This window comes from Hemiscyllium ocellatum, chromosome 12 (genome assembly GCF_020745735.1).
Source record: "Hemiscyllium ocellatum isolate sHemOce1 chromosome 12, sHemOce1.pat.X.cur, whole genome shotgun sequence".
In the NCBI taxonomy this organism is placed as follows: Eukaryota; Metazoa; Chordata; class Chondrichthyes; order Orectolobiformes; family Hemiscylliidae; genus Hemiscyllium; species Hemiscyllium ocellatum.
The window spans coordinates 39,951,671-39,975,056 of NC_083412.1; the positions used below are offsets into that span (position 1 = coordinate 39,951,671).

The 23,386-nt window shown below is 39.9% G+C and overlaps 1 protein-coding gene across 1 annotated transcript in view; it reads right to left on the bottom strand.

Annotated features, from left to right (window-relative positions):
* The window catches only part of il1rapl1b (interleukin 1 receptor accessory protein-like 1b), a 1,284,802-nt gene that overhangs the window by 57,016 nt on the left and 1,204,400 nt on the right, over positions 1–23,386 (bottom strand). The window contains exons 7-8 of the mRNA XM_060833276.1: positions 11,219–11,351; positions 7,974–8,119 (exon numbers count right to left, since the gene is read on the bottom strand). Coding sequence (XP_060689259.1) covers positions 7,974–8,119; positions 11,219–11,351 — 279 coding nt within the window. The remainder of the gene's footprint in view (positions 1–7,973; positions 8,120–11,218; positions 11,352–23,386) is intronic.

The following is a 23,386-nucleotide window of genomic DNA, read 5'->3' on the forward strand; positions in this document are numbered from 1 at the left end:
GAAGCAAACGTTCATTGCACCTGTGTCATTAACAAGGACGTGTGCACACATTGACAGATAGGCTGTATGGGGTTCCTCCTCTAGCTGCCTTCCCTGTTTCCTTGAGAGGATGAAGGAGTACTTGGAGTGAGGGTGAGGTTCCTAACCCCTGTTGCCTTGGCACTGATGCTGAGCGTCAATGGTGAAAACAATGGGGGAGCTGAGTTCCCATTGCAGCTACCATCCCGTCCATGGAGACATGGTTCTGATAACATTGGCGTACTGGTCTCCAACCTTTGATCTTGTTTGCTATGTGTCCCAGAGCAAACCTGACTGCTATTTCTGTGCCTGTCTGTGCATTTGCATGAATTTAATAATTGCTGACATTATGAGGGCATCTTTTGCCTGAAGTTGAGCCTGTTCCCTGGCAGTCTTCTGAGTGCCGGTGATCTCCAGGTGCTTTTCACCAAAACGAGGCATCAGTTTCCCTTTCTGGGCCTATCCTTTGTGATGAAGGTCAAGCTCCGCAGTGTAAAGGCCAGTTCCTGGCTTGTAACATTGTGTCATGCAGCTGGGGTTTAAGAATGGCACCCAGAGCAGGATTGCCAGCAGGTCCTCACAGCAGCAAGCCTTTCTTGACACAAAATTGAACATGAAGGATGCCATGAAGCCTCACGATGCATCACTAAAGAGGTGAGCAGCATGACAACAGAAGTTGCCATGACCCATAACTGAAATTTCTCAAAAAAGAACGCATTGAAACAAAATGGGAAAGCTTTCCTCATTCAAAAGCACTTAGTCAACTGTCACTGTCATCTTTGTTGAGATTAACTGGCATGTCATTAACTAAGAGTGATTATACTCTTAGAGAGAGTCTCAACAGTAATAAAAAAATCCTTTCGAGGGATGCACAACAATGGTGCATGAAAGTAAAATATTTTGTAGTCTACAGTATTTGAAAGCTCAGAAATAAAGAGATTGATTCAAACTTTGTTGTTCAAAGGACCTGAAAAATCTACTTGTGTATTTTGATAATGATGGAGCACAGTTTGATAGCTCACTTGACTGCATCCAAATACACATTGTGAGGAACAGAAGTGTTTGAGGAAGCAACGCTAGAGAGCAGCAAATATTCAGGGAAGACACAGTTTGCAGAACAGAGCAATTGGAAAGGAGGCTATGAAGTCACATTCCACAGAGCAACATTTAACGTCAACTAATGCAGAATCCTCTTGATAATACAAATAATTTTCTGAAGAGAGTGCACTGATTACTGCTACAATGATAAAAATCATTCTGGCTGAATGGCTGCATTGCCTAATCAGGCCTGTGACCCCTGCGATAAGCAGTCAGAATTAGAAAAGTGTTTTACTTTCCTCTATCAAAATACTTTAGTCAAGTGAATCAATTACACTGGCAGACTTTACAACGCCTGCAGATTTACCATGAGACATGTGTATTTTTCATTTGCCAGCCCCATTATACCCAGAAGTGTTTTTCTCAGAGCTGAACTCATGCACACAAAAATTAGCATCCTGGGTTGCAAGGCAGTTATGCTTGTGAAAAACAAATTGCTTGAATTCTAGCAACTAGATAATGTGCATCTTCCACAGGGACCATACTGTGTTAGCTCAGTTAGACAACCAGCTCTCCATTTTTGTACAACTTCCTAACACCAGCTGAGCAAAAAGAGAATTTCACAATAACATCATCGAAAAATAGAGTATTAAGGTTAAACATACTGTTGAACTTCACAACATTTTACAGAGGTGAAAAGCACATTTTGAGATGTGTCTAATTTAGTTTCAGACTGTAGAAGAAGGTAATGAAGCTCTCAAGCTTTTCTGTTGTGATGTCATTGGAATCTTCCAATTAGATTACTATTATTTAATAGCTCTATGCAAGCTTGCCTGCTGTTGGTTGCAAACTGTAGTAAAATTGTGAGAGTGGCATTGGTAACACCTGAAGAGGTTGGGATCTCACAATCTCAGCTGATTATCTAAATGGGCGATCAGAAAAAAGCTATCTGGGAACAGTGTTAGAAATAGCTTATGTTTGTGTAGCACCTTCAGTGTCTTAAAGTGTATCAACGTACTTCACAGATATTTTATAAAACAAAGTCTGATACCAAATAGTGTTAGGAGACATGAGGCCAGATGACTAAAAATAAAGCTAAGTTTTAAGGAGTCTCTTAAAGGAGGAAGGAAAGATAGAAGAGCTGTTAGGTTTCATGGAAGAATCCTACCTGAGAAAATTCTAACTGAAAACACAACAACAACAGCAGAGCAATTCAAATCAGGAATACTCAAAAGGCCAGAGACTCTGTATCTCAGAGAGTTGTAGTGGTGGATCAGATGAAAAAAATATGGAGGGGAGAGGGCACGGAGGACAGGGAATGAGATTCCAAAATCAAAACGTTGCATCATGACTGGAAGCAATGTAAGCCCATGAGTGCAGTGGTGATGTGGGAATGGGACCTGGAGCGAGTTTATTGTTTATTCATTCATGGGATAAAGCTCAGAGTACATGAACACTATACTGAAATACATTTCACTGATCTGGATATCAGTTCTGTATGCCCAGGGAGCTAATAGGAAACCACCAGCTTCAATACTGCCCCGGCCTTCGGGTTTCACTTACCCCATCTAACCTTTGAACTTGCTCAGTTTCTGCCTTTCTCAATCATTTCACCCTTTTTAAATCTGCACAGACTCCATTTCAATCTAAAAGCACTCAGCTCTCCTCAAGACTCTCAGTTCTCATCTTGTAAAATATTGTTACTCTGGATTTGGAACATCCTGAGAAAGATGGAGACATCAAGGCACCTGGAGAACTTGAGGTTGGCTCATTAGGAGGCAGACTGCAGACATTGGGAACAGAACTGCATACTAACTGGGCATAGAATGAAGTACATATGAATATGAGAAATAGGAACAGGCGAAAGTCACATGAGCCTTCTAACCATCTGAATCCTTTAATAAGGCCTTAGCTTAATCTGATCATGGTCTCAATATCATTTTATTACCCGTTTCCCATTATCCTAGTTTTAGAGTCATAATGTCACAGAGTTATACAGCATGGAAACACACTTTGGCCCAACTTATCTGCACCGATCAGATTTCCTAAATGATTCTAGTCCCATTTGCCATCATTTGGCCCATATCCCTCTAAACCCTTCATATTCATATACCCACCCAGATGCCTTTTAAATCCTGTAATTATACCCACCTCCACCACCTCCTCTGGTAGCTCATTTCATACATGTACCACCCTCTGTGTGAAAGATTTGCCCCTCAGGCCCCTTTCAAATCTTTCCCCTCTCACCTTAATCTTATGTCCTCTAGTTTTGGATTTCTCTATCCTGGGAAAAAAAAAGACCTTGGCTATTCATTCTCTCCATGCCCCGCACGATTTTATAAACCTTTATAATGCCACCCTTCCAGGGAGAAACGCCCCAGCCTCAGTCTCTTCCTCCAACACTCCAGTCCTGGTAACATGCTTGTAAATCTTTTCTGTACCTTCTCATACTTAACAATACCTTTCCTCTAGCAGGGAGACCAGAATTGAACACAGTATTCTGAAAGAGGCCTAACCAATGTACTAGACAGTCACAAGATATCTGAACTTCTATGCTCAATGCACTGAACAAGGAAAGCAAGTGCACCAAATGCTTTCTTCACCACCTTGTCTATCTGTGACTTCACTTTCATGAATTTTGCACTTATCTCCCTTGGTCTCTTTGTTTAGCAACACCTCCCCCCCCCAGAACTCTACCATTATCTATATAATTTATGCCCTCGTTTTCCTAAACAAAATGTATCACCTCACATTTATGTAAATCAAACTGCATCTGCCAATCCCTGGCCCACACCCGCTATCCACTGCTCAACCAATGTTTTGTGCCACCTCCATTGAAATCATTGCAGTTTAATTTATCAGCCTTACCTTGTCCTCTCCCTGCTCTTACGTGCTTTGACTATTTAACTTACTCCCGTTATCTACTGTGCCAGACTTAATCTCTTTTCTCACAGTCTCTTTGAGTCCAACCCAACATTTACTAGGCTAAAGCCTCCTGAGTAGCACTGGCAAATCTCTCCACCGGGATAGGTGTCTCCTTCCAAGTAAGGTGCAACCTGTCTTCTTATACAGGTCACTTCTCTCCCAGAAGAGATCTCAATGGTCCAAAAATATGTATCCTTGCTCCTTGTACCAGTTCCTTAGCTATACCCTATTCTCCTATTCCTACCCTCATTAGCACATGAAGCCTTGAGTAATCCAGATATTACTAGACTCAAGAATCTATTTTTTTAGCCTCCTGTCTAATTTCCTATATTCACTCTGCAGAACCTTGTCCCTTTCCTTACCTATGCTGTTGGTACCAATGTGTACTGGTCACTCTCTCCTTTCAGAATATTCTTCACCCTCTAGGAGACATCCTTAACTCTGCACTATTAGACAACACACCATCATGATGTATCACTGACAGCTGCAGAAACATCTGTCTTGCCCCAGATTAGTGATTGCTTGGAACCTGTTTTATCCCTCTTTACAGTAGAGCCAGTCAGGGTACCAGGAACCTATCTGTCAGTGTAATATTCTCAAGAGGCCATCAATCCTTCAGTATCTAAAACAGCATCCTTGTTTGAGATGGGGATAGATGGGGATAGGACACTCCTGCACTAATTCTTGAGGATCAGAAATCTGTTGATCTCAGTCTTGAATTTATCTGATGATCAGAAACTACTGCTCTCTGTGGAGAGTAATTCCAATGATTAATGTCTCTGTGAGGGAAGAAATTCCTCCTTATCATCTTAAGAGGAGGGGGAGACCATTTAAAAAAAAATGTTGGGATATTACTCATGTCTTCACTATGAAGACTGTCACAAAGTATTTATTAAGTTTTTCAGCTATTTCCTTATCTCCCATCACTAGTCTTCCTGCATCAATTTGGAGCTGCCCAATTTCTACTTTTGCTTCTCATTTGTTTCTTATGTATTGAAAGAAACTTTTACTATCATTTCTAATATAACTGGCTGGCTTACCATCATATTTGATCCTCTCCTTCCTTATTTGTCTCTTTGTTATCCTCTGTTTGTTTCTGTAGTCTTCACAATCTTCTGATTTCCACTTGGCCACTTTATAGGCTCTCTCTTTTTCTATGATACATTTCCTGACTTCCTTTGTCAGCCATGGCTGCTTAATCCTTCTACCCCCCTCCCCCCAGGATAATCTTTCTTTTCTTTGGGATGAAGCTCTGTACTGTTTCCTCAATTACACCCAGAAACTCCTGTCTTCCCCACTAGGCTCTGCTTCCGGTCGATTTTCAGCAGTTCCTCTCTCTTGCCCATGTAATTACCTTTATTTAACTATAACACCATTACATCCGAATTTGTCTACTCTCTTTCAAACTGCAGTCAGAACTCTACCATATTATGATCACTGCCTCCTAAGTGTTCCCTTTTGTGATTCATGCACAAGGAACTCAGATTTTTCTGTGCTAAATTCTGTAGTTGTTCCCCATTTAAATAATATTCCACTTTTCTACCTTCTACCATGGTTGGTACATTCATATTTTACCGCGCAATGCTCCATCTGCCATTTTTTCCCTCATTCATTCCACGTATTCATATTCTTTGCAGACTCTTTAGGCTGAATTTTAAGGACTAGAATGATATCAGGAATGAGAGATTATAGATATGAAGAAAGAATAGAGAAATTGGACTTATTCTTTTTGGAGCAGAGAACATTAAGAGGTAATCTTATTGAGGTGTTCAAATTTATGAACAATTTTGACAAGTTAAAGAAGGTTTTTCTGTTTCCAATAGTTAGCATGTCAGTAACTAATGGTTACAATTTGAAGATTGTCAGCAAGAGAGCTAGGTATTAGGTGAGGGGAAACTTCTTTACTCAGTGAGTTGATCGGACTTGGAATTTGCTGCCAAGGAGAGTGGTGGAAATGAATTCCATAGGAGGTTTCAAAAGAGAGCTGGGTATATAACTGAATGTGACCAACTTCCAAGCTATGGAGATAGGGTTGGAGAATGGAACTAGCTGTAAAGTTCTTTTATGAGTCAGGTAACACATGATGAGCTGGATAGCCTCCTCTGTCCTGTAAAATTCTTCCATTCTGTTCTATTACTCCTGAAGGTGGAAATGCGGGTGGGAGGTGTAAAAAAATAATGCAGTCACATGGCATCCCATCTCGAGGATCAGGCTCATTAAGAGCCTTGTTTAAGCGAGTTTATAATGGTGAGTGGAATTTCCTTTGGGCCACCAGTTTCCTGAAGCAATAGGGATAGATCATTGGTGGGCACTCAATGGCAGACTGCCATTGCTCTAAGTAGATCAATGACACTTCCTTGCAAGCCCAAGTGCCCAAGAGTACAGCCCAAAATCATTTTATTGAGAAGTTCTCCCTGACACATGGCTACATTTTTGTTTATTTGTTAAACTATTAAGAAGTGCCTGGGAAGGTACCTTCTCTTGAGGCATCTTCCTAGTTACTTAGCTTGCATCCCCATGACATTGGGAGACCTGTGATTGGACACCTGGAACACTTAATTGAATGATGAACACATTGCCATATCAACCAAAGGTTTACCCACTTGAAAATCTTAAGGATCTGCCCGGAGGTGAGTCTCTCATCCATCCTTCCATCGCAAAATCTCAACCATTTGTGTCCGAACAAATTAACTTTCTTCCTATCTTTACATTATCAGCAAATTTGGCAACAGTACGGTTGGCCCCATCAGCCAAGTTAGTATTAGATAATAAATTAGTTGAAGACCCAGCACTCATCTCTTCCAATTCCATTTGTAACAGTTTGTCACCTTGAAAAAAAACCCATTTATTCTGAGTCTGTTTCCATTCTTAGTCCATCCCCTATCCATGTTAATCTATCACCTTCAACACTATGAGCTTTTATATTGTGCAGTAACATTTTATGTAACAACTTACTGAATGTCCATTTTTTTGAAATACATATTGAATGATTCCACTCTATCCACCCTGTCCATTACATGCTCAAACCAAATCTTATAAACTTGTCAAAAACCACTTGCCGTTCATAAAACTACATTGACTTTGCTGAATACTATTATGATCTTCTAAATGTCCTGCCAAATTTTGCCAAACATGCATTCCAAATCTGCCATTTCACTTTTACCCATACTGCTTGGTGCATACTCAAAAGAATTTGTCAAGCAAGATTTCTCTTTCATAAAACAATGTCAGCATTTCATTATTACATCATGATTTCCTAAAGGTCCTGCTAATACCCCATTAATAATGGATTGTAGCATTTTCCCAATAACAGATGGTAGGCCAGCTGACCTCTAGTTTCCTACTGTCTCCCTCCTTTCTTGAGGAGGAGAGTTACATTTGCAGCTTTCTAATCAACTGGAACCTATTCAGAAGCTTGAAAGTTTTGGACGATTACAATCATAATACATGTAGTTCCCATAGCCACGTTCCCTTTATGAAAGTACAAGCAGCCTTAGTTTCTTCTTGCAGTTCATACTGGACTCATATACCATATTTAAAATGCTTAATTAAAAAACTTCAACATTATAGAACAGGGGGATGAGAGAAAGTGAGGTTAAGATGCCTTTATTGAATGCCTTCATCCTCGGACCTAGAAACTGAAACAGTTATGAAACTAAGAGGGATAATACAACATCAAATAGCTTTGTTGGGGGAAAAAAAAACAATTTTCTGCCCTATGTTTTAGTAATTTCAATCATTAGTCCTTTTCGTTCTTTAATTCTTCAATTTATGGAGACTGCTTTGCTAGCCTTCCTATTAATGTCACTTAGGCCAATAAATTCCCACTAGCAGAATGGACATGACTTGAATTAAGCATCTTGGCATATTACATTTACATGAACCTAAAACAGGACTGAAATTTATTTTCTTGGTTTTCTTGCTTGGCGATTATCTTGAACAAGCCTCATTGAATCAAAAATAAAAGTAACAAAGCTGAAAGAAATGTTTACCTCTCTTCTGAAGAAGAATGCTTGCTTGTCGACGCCCATTCCCATTTTCAACATAACAAGAATAGTTTCCCAAGTCTGCATCCTGCACGGAGTCAATTAGCAGAGAAATGGAAACTTCTTTCTCCCCGAGGTGTTCCCTGAGAATTCTGGTAAGGTAACAAAAATAACCAATTAAGCCTATAGCTTAGACCAAATCCTTGCACAATTTTTGAAACATTTCAAATCCATTCATATGGCATATATGGTTTACTTTGCCATGTTATGCATATGGAAATTGGACATCTAAACACTGAAACAGTTTCTGGCATAAATATATCTATAAAAGATTAACTATTGTGAGTTTCATTTTTGGTATGGAGTCTATGTCTGAAAATTAATCATTGTAGGAGCAATATTTCTCATGTATTTGTGCACTTGCAGATCTTCAAGAAATTGATTTGTCATTTATACCAAATATTCTCTGACAACTGTATCAAATGTAATCGTTCTTAAGATCTACTGCACTAACTTGCATCATAATGATTCAATGAATGAGCCCACAGAATATTTGTCAAAAATAAAACTAAGAACATAAGTACTAGGAGCAGGAGTAGGCCATCTGGCTTGTTGAGCCTGCTCTGCCATTCAGTGAGATCATGGCTGATATTTTCATGGATTCAGCTCCACTTACCCAACCTCTCACCATAACCTTTAATTCCTTTACTGTTCAAAAATCTATCTTTGCCTTAAACACATTCAATGCGGTAGCCTCAACTGCTGCACTGGGCAGGGAATTCTACAGATTTGCAACCCTTTGGATGAAGAAGTTTCTCCTCAAGTCAGCCCTAAATCTGCTCCCAAATAATTTTAGGCTATGCTCTCTAGTTCTAGTTTCACTCACCAGTGGAAACAATCTGCTTGCTTCTATATTATCTATTCCCTTCATTACTCTACATGTTTCTGTAAGATCCCCCCTCATTTGTCTAAATTCTAATGAGTCTGGTCCCATACTGCTCAAGCTTTCCGAACAAAGCAACCCTCTCGATTCCAGATTCAATCAAGTGAACCTCTTCTGCCCCCCCCCCACCGTGGGTATTTGAAATCAAAAACACGCAAATTGCTGGATAAATATAGCAGGTCTGGCAATGTCTGAATTGATGTTTTGGGCCTGGTGTCCCTTCTCCATAACTTGAAAAGTTAACTCTGTGCTCTCTCCACAGATACTGCCAGACCGGTTGACTTTCTCCAGCAATTTCTGCTTTTGCTTCGACTTGGCTTGATCAAGTCCAACAGTTTCGTATCCATGGTCAACCTCTTGTCTCATGGTTGCAAAGATGCGTTTTCATATTGCAGTAAGTGCTGTCAAATTGGTAGGATGTTTGATGATTGGAGGTTTATTGAGCAAAGGAAAGACCTGCAATGGATTCATTTAAACGAGAGGTCAATTGTCATGAGTATTAGACAATCCTTTTGTGTTTTAATGGACATGGAATGACATCAACCCACTAATTCTAAACGGAAGATGTTTTTTTCTGAGAAGGTAGAAGAACCTGATCTTAAATTCACAAATCCTAGTCAATGCCATCGTTTGTCCCCAGCTGCAATTTTAACCTGGCCTGAGTGGGACAACTGCTAGGACTTCCCTGCCAAATAAAAATAGTGAGAAGACCAGAAATAAAAAAGGCCATTTCAGCTTAAGGTTTTAATTTTGATTGTCCCTTTTTCATATTGCAGTAAGTGCTATCAAATTGGTAGGATGTTTGATGATTGGAGGTTTATTGAGCAAACCTTTTATCACCCTTGCTTTTTTTCCATGAAACACTGTGACTTAACTGCAAACCCTCCCTTTGTGGCACCTCCTGTTGCCCAAACCTGCTCCCACCTGGCATTCAGGTAACACTTCTCATTTATTTTAGGTGGAATGGTGACTGGAAGCATAAAGGATCAGGAGTGCAGTTATCTCATGCTGGCAATGCTAGTCCCCTTTGCTGCTTGCCCTACTCACCCGAATCTCATACAATTTCCCCAAACATTTAAGAATATTCATTTGGAGAAATAACAAGCACCTCTTCATGAAAGAACTTTTCTGACAGATGAAAACTTGAATGAAAAGGTTCTTTTACAGGGAACAAAGACATCAAAATTAGTTATTCATCTTAAACTGTGGGTCCAAAAATCAGATTTAAAAAAATGAAAAACAATGATAATTCTCATTGAATTTACAGCCCTTACTTTCAAAGCTAAAGTCCATTTTCATGTGGAAAAGTAAAGAAAAAAGTTGGGATGGATGTATGCAGCTTTACTTCCCAAAATTTAATCAGCCATAACTTGTTGTTACATTCATGATAGGAAAAGGATAATGCTTATAACATGTGTTTGTATTTTCATCCACAGAGCACTAATGGTATAACTGCAGGTCATAAAATGGAACTCATTCTCTTTTATGAGGTAGTGACTCGTTCATGCGTTCAAACATTGCAATAGTACTTGCATGTCGTGCCACAGTGATTGTGTTGTTGGACCAGCAATTCATCAGTCTGGGCTAATAGCCCAAGAATAGCGAACTCAAATCACACAATATCAGATTGGAGATTTTAATTCTGTAGCAAAACATTCGGCAAATGTTAAAAAAGCTAGAGTCAGCAAAAATAACACTAACGGTTGGACTATCACAACAAACCCAACTAGTTCACGAGTATCCTTAAGGGAAGGAATCCTGCTGTCATTTCCTGTCTGACCCATACAGGACCTGAGTCTCATTGTGGCTGACTTAAACAGGCTAATTTTGGATGGGAAATAAATATCAACTTTATCAATAACCCCAGGTGAATGCCATAATTTGATATCTAAGTGGACTATTGGCCTGCTATGAGGATTAGCACTGCTGCCTCACAGTGCCAGGAACCTGGGTTCAATTCCACCCTTGGGTGACTGTCTGTGTGGAGTTTGCACGTTCTTCCTGCGTCTGTGTGGATTTCCATTGGTTGCTCCGGTTTCCTCCCACAATCCAAACATGTGCAAGTTAGGTGCTTTGGCTATGGTAAATTGCTCATAGTGCCCATGGATGGGTGGGTTAGTCATGGTAAATGCAAGGTTCAGGGATAATATAGTGGGTTTGGGAAGAATGCTTTTCGGAGGGTTGTTGTGGACTTGATGGGCCAAATGGCCTGCTTGTACACTGTAAGGATTCTATGGATTCTATGGACTCAATATTAACCAATATGTTAGCATTTAGTTACAGGAGACATAATGAAAGCTCAAATTACCTTATGTCACTTTCTCTGGCATGGTTATCATCAAGATCTTCAATAAACTTCTCTCCTTTCATCCAATAAATTATAGGGCTGACCTCTCCACCATAACCAAAAAAGGCTCTGCAGGTCAGATTTGCAAAGATGCCTGTTGAACAGAAACAGAATGACAGAAAGAGGTTTTAGGTGTATTTTGAGCATTTAATACATTCAACATGATTTTCTGCATTCGTTGGAACCCAGGGTAATTGCTACACCAGAAGGAACTTCTGGTTATGTTCTGCCTTTAATATGGCCAATAAATATGTGGCACGTTTTTCTACCGAAATGCATTTAAAATCAGTACTATCGTTTTTCTTTTGACATGTCTAATGACTTTCACATCCAGAGGAATATATTGATGCAGGAGCAACATCTTCATTATTATAGATGGCTTAATTTGGTTTTATGAAGGCACATTCAGCAATCACATTCAAACCTCATTAGTTCCCAAATGTTCAAGTTTATTTGTGTTTAATGCTACATTTACCAAACTTGTGGCAGCCCCAGGTCTGGCACTTGAAATTTGAGGTAAATGAGGAATCCCTGATGATTTGGAGCTTCAGAAAGCCTCATATTGAAAAGTATCTTTTTTTTTGCCTAAGATACTTACTCTTATCAGAATGGAAGTACAAACTACTGCCTCTCACTATGTGTACATTTATTTTGTCCAGTTGGTTAACTTGCAGGATTAGCTGTGGCACAACAGCTTTCCTGTGCTAAAGGACTCTACATATAGTTCTTCAAAGCAAGTACAGCCTGTCAAACAAAAACAAAGAATGTGCAGGTACAATACTTCGAGGTTATTCCCCAAGTGTTGATAACTGCCTAACCTCGGCATCTTTAAAAGATCCACAGTCAGAAAGGAAGCATGTGACTTTCAAAACGAGGTCTAGATTTGTTTCTGTCATACCTCCAGTGCAAAGGATGCCTTCACTTAGTGATGTGAAGGTGCCGGTGTTGGACTGGGATGGACAAAGTTAAAAATCACACAACACTTGGGTTATGTAATATTTTATATATTCCTACTTTGGAAATATAACCAGTCTAGTTCAAGATTGGGATACAGGCACCCAACTTCACATCTTTAATGCATTGTCTGAGCTGAGATGCCACTTGTTGTTTTTATAAAACGTTAAGCTATCTCAAGAATGTGAATGGAAAGAAGTTCTGGGATTTAAGTATTAAAGAACCAAAACCTGCAACCTATTCTAAAAGATGAAAAATGCAACAACAATCTAGGTTTGTCCAATATATCGTTTCAGTTGCATGACAAAGACCTTTTGCTATAAATTCTGTGTCTTATGATCCTGCTTGACGGCTACCTGGTGAAGAAGCAGTGCTCCAAAAGCTAGTACGTCTAAATAAACGTGTTGGACTATAGCCTGGTGTCGTGTGATTCAACACTCAATGTAATTAACATGGATTCCACAGCACAGATTTTACAAAAACGCAGCAAATTTGATAGCAGCATCAGGCATTTGAATATTGTTCCTAATCTCAAATTTCAAAAATTACACTTATACAGGAATTTTTCTTCTCCTGTAATATGGTAGTGACTACTCTTCAAAATGGTATAATTAGCTATAAAGTACTTTGGAATATCTTGAGATTGTGAAAGGCACTAAGATATCTTATTCATTTCCAGGATGTGGACATTGCTGGCCAGGCTAGTTTTTAATTGCAATTCGTAATTGTGAAGAGGGCAGTTAGGAGTCAACTACATTGCTATGGGTCTGCAGTCACATGTAGGGCAAAGTGCAAAGTCTTTCTCCCTCTCGCATTAACATGGAATTGTCACTGAGAGGATTCAGTGGGGGCGCAGTGGGTGGAATCTGCAGAATAATACAATTCACGATGATGGAAAATGTGTACATGTTCGATAACATAGAGACTCAAAGCAAAAATCAATGACACAATGCCTGATATCTGTCTTTATCAGGTTCTTAATTTCCATCACTCCCAAACTCTTCTAACACATGCTTGTGTGATATGAAAATAAAACTAATCACAAACATCTTTTTAAAATCTTAGCAACAAGAAGGGCTTCCTTGACTATTCAAACAGTTCAGTTTCAGCTTGCTTTGTAAAACAGAAGTGCCTAAAGCAATACTCCTTGGAGAAGGTTAAGTTGGTGAAATACTCTTTTGAAGACCCACTGTGGATATGGTCTCCTCCACAGTGTTCTCTTCTTTTCTCTTGTTCCAACTGTTCAAGTGCTTGTCCTTCTTAGCAGCGATCTCCTTTTTGTTCTCCAGCCACAAAACATACAACACCATTAGAATCTTCAGAACACTAGTCAATTTAGCACTCCGGGGTCAAAAACAGACAAAAAAAATCACCAATCTGTTAACCAACAACCTCAAAAACAAATCAATAAATAACAGTAGGTAGTGGAGCAGTCTTTTAAATAAGTGTTGCTGTATGGTCCTTAGCACCACAAAATGCTGTAGAGGCTAATCATGTAGTGAGTCAAGTGCGAGCCTAGCTCAATATCAGGAAAGGCTGTTTTCAAGCATAAGACCCACATTTCTATATTTTAATTATTTATTTAAATCATTTTGTCATGTAACCCAGATGCTACAAATATGGTGAACATATAACTTGAGCAAAATGTGTGAGCATACTGCTGAAGCTTCTAATTCTAATTCCTAATTTCTAAGCTTTTTACTCAAGTCTATGTGATGAACCCAACACAAAGTTTCCAAGATTGTTAAATTCAGACCCAGTCCCCGATTTGTTTTGGCACCAGAAAAGAAACCCCAAAACACTAAGCTCCTGAGTGAGGAGGGATGAATTGGCTCATGTCTTTATGCACTCACCTTTTTGGTCTCAGCAAGGTTCATTTAAAAACAGATTCCTTGCATTGTGGTCACCTTTCTCCCTGATAAGACTGTCAGACCATAAGACATTAGAGCAGAAATTAGGCCATTCAGCCCCCTCGAGTCTGCTCCGCCATTCAATCATGGCTGATAGGTTTCTCAACCCCTTTTCCAGCTTCCTCCCAGTAACTTTTGATCCCCTTGATACTCACGAACCTATCTACAGCCTTCTGTGGCAGTGAATTCCATACAGTCACTACTCTCCTTATCTCCATTCTAAAGAGTCTTCGCTTTGCTCTAAGACTGCCCTTGGGTCCTAGATTCTCCTACCAATAGAAACATCTTCTCAACATCTACTCTGTCCAGGCCATTCAGTATTCTGTAAGTTCCTATTAGATCCCCCCACATCCTTCTAAACTCCATTGAGTGTAAACCCAGAGTCCTCAAACATTCCTCATATGTTAAGCTTTTCATTTCTAGGATGATTCTAGTGGACCTCCTCTGAACATGTTCCAAAGCCAGTCCATCCTTCCTGAGATATAGGACCCAAAACTGCACACAATACTCCAAATTTGGTCTGACCAGAACCTTACAGAGCCTCAGAAATACATCCCTGTTTTTATATTCAAATCTTCCCAATATAAATACCAACATTGCATTTGCCTTCTTAACTCCTGACTCACATGTAAGTTTACTTTGACAGAATCCTGGAGTAGAACTCTCAAGTCTCTTTGTACATCAGACTTCTGAATTTTCTCCCCATTTACAAAATAGTCCATGTCTGTATTCTTCCCACCAAAGTGCATGACCTCACACTTTCCCTCATTGTACACCATCTGCTACTTCTTTGCCCACTCTCCTAACCTATCCAAATCCTTCTGCAGCTTCCCTGCCCCTCAATGCTACCTGTCCCTCCACCTATCGTCTGCCCGTAACATCTGCAAACTTAGCCAGAATGTCCTCAGTTCATTCATCTCAATCGTTAATATATCAGTGAACTTCTGTTTTAAAAGGTGCACATTTAACTAAGTTTTCCTGAGTTGAACTAGAATAAATTTATTAATTACAAAATGTGAGAACTAGAGTGAGTTTACTAAACTTGAGAAAAATATAGTAAAACCCTACACACACTTTAGGGAAAAAAAATACAGATTCAGTTTTGGAATTATTCATGAAGAACAGGTAATTGATCATTGTGGCTAATGGCAGTGGAGATTACTGATAGCTCTGATGTCAGTAGTTAAAAACTGGTCACATGATCCTTAGTTTTGCAGATTGGTTGAAGTTCTGATTCCTTTCAACCTTATTTGAATTCTAGAGTTCAGGGTACAAGAGAGTCCTTTGGGTGGCTGTTTGTTTTAGTATGACTGCTCGTTAGCTAACCTCCATCACTCTAGTCACCTGAAACACAGGGGTTACTGGGGGATCATTCTTCAACTGTAACCTTCACTTTCAATTCCAGGCTGGTGCATGTGAGAATGTTTAACCCCAGTAGCACACTCTAGTAGAGTTGAAATTGGCTTTTTAACCTCTGTTTAGGAGTGTTCTTGTAATGAAAAATTAACAAATTTAACATTTACTGTGAAATCCGAAAGGGAATGCTTTTCTAAATTTAATACTGTGCTGGAGCCTTGCAAAAATTTGCTGAGTTCTGCAGTCAAGGAGACAGCTTGTCTTTGTTGAATTTTGTAAACATTCAACCTGACCTTGTGATAGTCGAATTCAGCGAAAAGCTAAGGGTAAACATAAGGACAGTTATGACCATGGCAAGTCGATGAGAAAATAATAACTCGAGTCTTCCCAGTCCTTGTCCTTAAGAGTGTGATAAGAATGGTATAAGAAGAGTATGTGAATTATGCTCATTGCCCTCACACGAGGCATTTTTGCCAAGTGTTCCAGCATTGCATGCAGTTTTTAAATAGAGCTCTTTCTTTGCTTTTGCCAGCCGTTGAGTTGAGTTGAGTCAATTTAATTTCCACAACAGTTCTTCAAAGGGAATAGACAGAAATTGTGTTTGCAGTTTGGGACATAATTCACAGGGGGGAGTTGACTTCTTGTTGAGTCTGGGGTGATCAGTCTCTTTGTAGTTCCAAGAGATCATAGCCCAGTCAGTTTTGACTTGCCTCTTGTCCCTCTCCCCTACTGTGAAGAGCTGCCGTTTGAATTTTCCTTCACATCCTGTGAGACATTCTCTCTCTCCTTTTCCCATTCCAGACACTTACAATCTGGAGTCATTTATGGCTCCAACAACCCTCTTTAAAAAACACATTTGGAATTACAAGTTTAAAATGTACATCAGGATTTTGTGGTCATAGAGTCATTGAGATGTACAGCATGGAAACAGACCCTTTGCGACAAACTAAAAAGAACTAAGAAGACAACAAAATCTCTGTATCAATTTTCATATGACCAAAGCAATGTCCAATCAGTGGTGAACCAACATAGAATTATTGGATTTCTCATAAGCAACATCTTTATTATAAATAATGAAATCTGAAATAGGATTTGGAAAGATTTCAGTATTTTTCAGTGTTAGTAAATGAGTCATCGCACATGCACTTCCAGAAAGTTCTATTCCAATCAGTGTGAGCAGCAAATGCTTCATTAGAAGCTTTGACCTTACACTTATTGCACTTGGGCAATTCTCAATTGATCCTGTTTTAACAAGCTTCAGCTGGATCTGTGAAGTCCATTAATTACTCCAGACTAAATGTGCTAAACTGAGTGTTAACTTGACACAGAAAATCAGTTTGCCCAAAACTCCACATTTAAAAAAAACACATGCTCTGAGCAAGCTGATTTAATGGCTTAACCTGCCTTCGTAATTTTACTTGAGATAAAATATTCATTCATCATAATGTACAGAAAATAATTTCTGCAAGTCCATGAATGAGACACTGTGCTGAATAGGTGAACTAGTATTGCACTCTTTGTGTCCTTGCCTACCAATACAAAGATATCACTCTGAAGAAACCACAACTTTTAGAATCAGCACATAAAATTGCAGCAAATGCAAAATTAATCCTCATGCAATACTGTAAGACATCAAATCCACAACAGTGTATGTAGAGCTCTCAAATAAAAACAAAATCAAATTGACTAATGTAATCATTCAATAACAGCTGCCACTTTTTCATTGATAAAATGGAAACATTTACCACAAATATGTCTCACATATTGCTTATGCATTCTCCTACTGACAAACAATTGGAAACAACAGGCAAGATAAGTTTGATAGGTTTTTTCTTCTTGTGAGAGAATATTCATGGACAAGGTAGTTCAGTTAGTTTTATCTACAAGAACATTTTAACTTTACACAAAACCCAACCTACTGTATGGATTGAATAAAGCGGTAAAATAGCCCACTCTGGTGTTTTAGGGAGTTCATCAAATGATCTGGCTGAGCTGAGTCCTCAATTCATATCTCCCACAACACTCACAGTGAGGTCATTTATTAGGTATGCTTGTCAATACACTGAGAGCAATTGTCTTCTTTTAATGAAAGTCTGCAAACAAATCATAAAAGAAATGCTATGCTACTTCTCCCAATTTCCTATTGCAACTCCAGTGGAAAGTTGCCACAAATTCTTCTGAGTTGGTCTCATCAGCTGCCTACACAGTTACTGTAGGATTCCCACTGAAGTTAAAGTGAGATATCTGGAAACACCGCATGCATTTCATCCATAAGACTCAATTATTTTAATGACTACCTATCCTTTCTGAAAAGTCACAACATTTAGCTAGTGCTATTAATTTGGTGAACAACAACATCAATAACTTACATTTACATAACACCATAAGATAGGAAAATATTCCAAGGTGTTTCCCAGAAGCATAATCAGACAATAATTGCAATTCTATCAATGATAACTCCCAGAATGTCAATAGTGGAGGATTCAATAACGCTAACTCCATTAACTGTCAAGGTCAGTGGTTAGATTGTCTCTTACTGAAGATGGCCAATTTTTGGGATGCATATTCCTTACTACTTGTCAGGCCAATTCTGAATTTTGTCCAAGTTTTGCTGCATTTGTACATAGACTGCTTCAGTATCTGAATCATCGTGAATGGTGCTGAACATTGTGCAATTGTGAGTGAATAGCCTGGCTTCTGATCTTATGATGGAGGGAAGGTCATTCATAAACTAGCTGCAGATGGTTGGTTCCAGGATGCTATCCTGAGGAACTCCTGCAGATATATGCTGAGATGACTGATCTGGAACAAACACAACCTTCTTCCTTATGTGCCAGATCTGATTCTAACCAGAAGAGGGTATTGCCCTCATTGTGAATGACTCCAGATTTTGTAGGTCTACTTGCTGCCAACTGTTGTCTCAGCACTAATCCACCAATTACAGGTTGCCTCCCTTATCCCAACTCTGTGTCATGTGTTAAGTTAGCCTGTCCTTTATCCATTCTAACATACTACCCTCAGCACCATGAGCTCTTACATTATTAAGTTGTCTGCAGCATTCGGGTTTGCACTCAGTAATTTGCTGATTTTTGGTGATTCGAATCACCCCCAGTTCTGACACTGGACCTTTTTTAGGGAATGGGAAAGGAAGAAGGTAATAGACAGGTGTTTCAGGGAAAAAGAATTCCTGTGTTTATTTAAATACAAAAATACAAAAAAATACAAGAAATACAGGTAAAAGCACCAAACAGTGAAATTAACATTACCAATTATACAGAGGACAGTAAAGAATTACACTATTAAATTAAACACAGACTAAGTGGTGTTCAAATCTAAAACAATAGTTTTAATCACAGAAACTAATAGGCTTCTGACCATTGGGGTCCCATACACTATCACCACCCCTCTTCCCTTCCCAGTTAGCTAAACCGGAAACTTTGGGGTCTTGGGAGTTTAAGCTCACCACTGCAGAAAACACAACTTTGAAGTGCAGTTGGCAGTTCCCCTGGCCGTACCCAGTGTCTTGATGAAGACTTTGGACTGTGTAGGCCTTCAATCCAGGTTGAGTCCACTGATGCAGTAGGACATGTATTGGACCTACCGGGTGAGTACTTGGTTTTCCTTATTTTCTGGTGGTATTACGGATAGGTTTCACCTCAGGATGTGTCTGAGACTTTGTGGTGTTGTCAGGTTGGCCGTTTTCAGACATTGTCGGTTCTTAAGTGTGTTGGTCATGGTCGGTTGCCATTGGTTCCCCTGGCTCAGTACAGGCCTGTATCGGTAGTTTTCAGATTGCTGTTGGGATGCCTTTTCTGGAGATAGTTCTTGAAAATAATAGTTGGAACTGGCTGTTGGAATTCTTTTTCTGAGGATCGCTGACAGAATGCCTCCTGGTGGATGGCTTTGGGGATCACTACCAGGGAATAGCTGCTTGGGCTCCCGCTTCTGGAGATAGCTGTGGCAACAGTTGCCTCAGATTAGTTCGAGGCCTGCAGTTATATTGATTGTGGGCTTCTGATCTTTGCACCAATCTGTACTTGCCATTGTGTTACCGGTGCTCTCTCTGAAGTCAATTAGCTTCCTGATAGTTAAGAGTATGCATAAATGGATCTTTATTTAAGTTGAATGTTCAGTATGTGTGCAGGCCTCACACTGACTGGGCTGTGAAGCCCAAAGTGTAAAAGTTAGTTTCAGTCCAGAGTGTTAGGTTTGCTTAATTGGTCTCTTGCAGTGGAGGTGTAAATTGTGATTTGTAGGTGCCGGTGTTGGACGCCACCACCTGATGAAGGAGCAGCACTCTGAAAGCTAGTGCTTCCAAATAAACCTGTTGGACTAAACCTGGTGTTGTGTGATTTTTAATGAGATGTAAATTGGAATTCCAGGCAACTATCTGTGTTTGCGTATGCTTCCTGAAGCTCAGCCGTGCTGTCCCCTTTACTTTTAAGAGCTTTGAGAAGTCCAGACCTTTGGTACAGTATTTTAGATGATGGGATTTTTTGCTCAATCCTACAAGCATTATGTGTAGTACTTTATTAATTGCATTTTCGAAATCAATTGCATTTTGGCCCAATCTTGGGTGGTCATGAAGTGCTTTGAAAGGCTGGTCATGACATTATTCAACTCTAGCCTCCCAACTACTCTTGACCCACTCAAATTTGCCTATTGGACAACCAGATCTACGTCAGATGCCATATCACTTGCCCATCACTCCTCCCTAGAACATCTTGACACCAAGAACAGCTATGTAAGAATCCTCCTCATTGACTACAGTTCAGCCTTCAACATTATTATGCCCTCGAGATTGATTACTGAACTTAGAGATCTCAGACTAAGCCCCCTCTCCCACAGGCCACAATCAGTGAACACTGGGTACAATATTTCATCCTCATTAACACTCAACACTGGAGCCCCCCAGGGGTGCATAAGCCCCCATTGTACTCACTGTATACCCATGACTGCATCACCAAATACCAGACTAATGCCATTTACAAGTTCGCTGATAACACCACCATAGTCAGTCGAATCTCAGATGTCGACGGAACAGACTACAGACGGGCGATGGAAGACTTGGAAAATGGTGCACTGAGAACAACCCAGCTCTCAATGCCAGCAAAACCAAGGAATTCATTATTGACCTTTGGCAGGATGTTACTCATGCCTCCCTACACATTACTAGTACAGAGGTGGAACGAGTGGAGAGTGTCAGGCTCCTGGGAATGGTCATCCACAACAAGCTTTCTTGGACTCTTCATGTGGATGCACTGGTTACAAAGGCCCAACAAAGTCACTTCTTCCTCAGGCAGCTGAGGAAATTTAGTATGATGGTGAAAACTTTGTGTAAACTTGGCCCGGACAATCACAAAGGCCAACCTCCCATCTCTAGAATCCATCTACCAGGCTCGCTGTCAAGGAAAGGCTGCCAGCATTCTCAAAGATCCATTCCACCCTGGCAATTTTCCCTCTTTAGGCTATTTTCCCTCTTTAGCCTGCTCCATCATTCATTACAATCATGACCGATTTGTGCCTTATCTTCACATGCCTGCCTTGGACAATATCTCTTGCTATCCTTACTAAATTAAAAATTGTCTATCACAGATTTAAATTTAACAGGTAAATGAGCATCTATCACCATTTGAGGAAGAGAGTTCCAAACCTTCATTACTCTAACATCACTCTTGAATAGCCTGGCTCTAATTCTTAGACTATGCTTTTGGTCCTAGAATCTTCAACCAGTCATCATCTTCTACTGCAGGGTGAACGTGGGTACTGTTGGAGATTAAGAGTCAAAATCAGAGCAGTGCTGGAAAAGCACAGCAGGTCAGGCAGTATCTGAGGAGCAGGAAAATCGACATTTTGGGCGAAAGCCCTTCATCAGGAATGATGAATCCTGATGAAGGGCTTTTGCTCAAAACGTCGATTTTCCTGCTCCTCGGTTGCCAATCTTCTACTGCAGACCAACAAAGTCCATTTGACCAAGAAGTTGTGAAAGTTCCATACGCTCTTCTTTATCTTGATCAATTTGCTGATTCCCAGTTGTTGTGGAGTGAATACCTGAAGATGGTCAAGTTTGCCGCAGTGAAGTCATTGGATACCTCCCAGTGGACAATCTTCTCACTGGGGATGCTTCCTTGCATCATAATGCAGGTCAAAATAGTGGTTTTCCCCTTCTCTGGTAGGCTTCACATTAGGGGCGATAGATATCATTGGGTGTAACCCACTATCATGCTTAGACCAAGCCTTGGCATGGCTTTGATGCACCCTTCAAATGTTCTGTTTTGTGATTGGACTGCCTCATACAGTGGTTTAAAGCAAGATCCTGCAGATGCTGGAAATCTGAAACAAACACTGAGTGCTGGAGAAACTCAGTAAACCTGGCAGCATCTGTGCAGAGGGAAACAGAGTTAATGTGTCAAGTCAGGTATGATGCTTTTTCAAAATATTATTTCACATGTTAGAAGTTCAGTCCTTGTTGTGCTGAATGCACCAAATCAAGGAGTAAACCATCGAGAATTTGAACAAGCTCATCTCTCAATGCTGCTCTGTCACTTGAATTGGCGACACTACGTAACTCTTTAGTGAAATGCACCAATAGGATTTACCACTGGGGCTCCTGTTTGAATTGATTCAATTCAACTGGAACAAAAAGGGGAATTGAAGTCAACTAGGACTGACTGAAAATTTTCGAGGAGAAAGTGAGGACTGCAGATGCTGGAGATCAGAGCTGAAAATGTGTTGCTGGAAAACCGCAACAGGTCAGGCAGCATCCAAAGAGCAGGAGAATCAATGTTTCGGGCATGAGCCCTTCTTCAGGAAGGACTTTCCTGAAGAAGGGCTCATGCCCGAAACGTCAATTCTCCTGCTTTTTGGATGCTGCCTGACCTGCTGCGCTTTTCCAGCAACACATTTTCAGCTCTGACTGAAAATTTGCTGAGGCTTCATCAACTTCTTGCTTAATAAGAATTTCTTTGGAAAAGGGGCCTACTGCATTTAAAAATGTACTGACCTAGAGCTGTCACTACTTCAAAGAGAGACCTGCAGCAATTCTGTGCCTGTGGAATTGAATTTTACACAACTTCCATAGTGGTTATTTCTGAAAAGAAACAAAAAAGCGATTAGGTGTGGAATATTCAGATAGCTGTTGTCCTGGTGTTCTAGCACCCATAGACAGACGCTATAGATATATATAGTTTGTCTTTGGCAGACAAAACATGCTCAGAACCACAGTAACGATCAGTCTTCCAGACAACCTTCAAAAAAACAAATTTGGTTTCATATCTGATCCAGAACAAAGGCCCCAAACTGAAAACCAAGTAATCTCCAAGCAAGATGAGCCACCTCCTAGTCATCAACACAGTCATGCGTCTTGCTAGCATTAAGTCCAAGCAATTAGATGAAGCCAAGAAATGCCTTGCCGTTTTGTTTAAACAAACTGTTAATATGCAAAGAGATCTTTTTCCTATCCCTATCTCCAAAAGAATTTGAAATAAGTCAATTTTCTGACAATCTTACAAAACTGATAACTTTTAAAAATGTTAAATGTGAAGCCTTTAAGAATCAAAGTTCCTAGTAGAATGCCGACATATGAAAAGTTTATCTCAAATGCTCATGTACGTATTCATTAAAATCTAGCTCGACAAAGCATTCTTTCTTCTGAAAGAGAACAAATGGATTTGTTACCTGTGCTGGTTTTTGGTGAGAATAAAAGGACACACATCTCTGGAGGTCCACTAGAAATCTAAACTACAAGCTGAAGATTTTCTGTCTTTAGCTGCATCCAGGGAGTAGGTAATATTTCTAACTCAAGAGACCTGCTTTTTTCAATTTGTTGAATTAGGATAGAAATTATTAACTCAAAGAAGGTGCAGGGGGTGGGAGAGACTCAGGGGTGTGTTCAGGCTAATGGTAAATT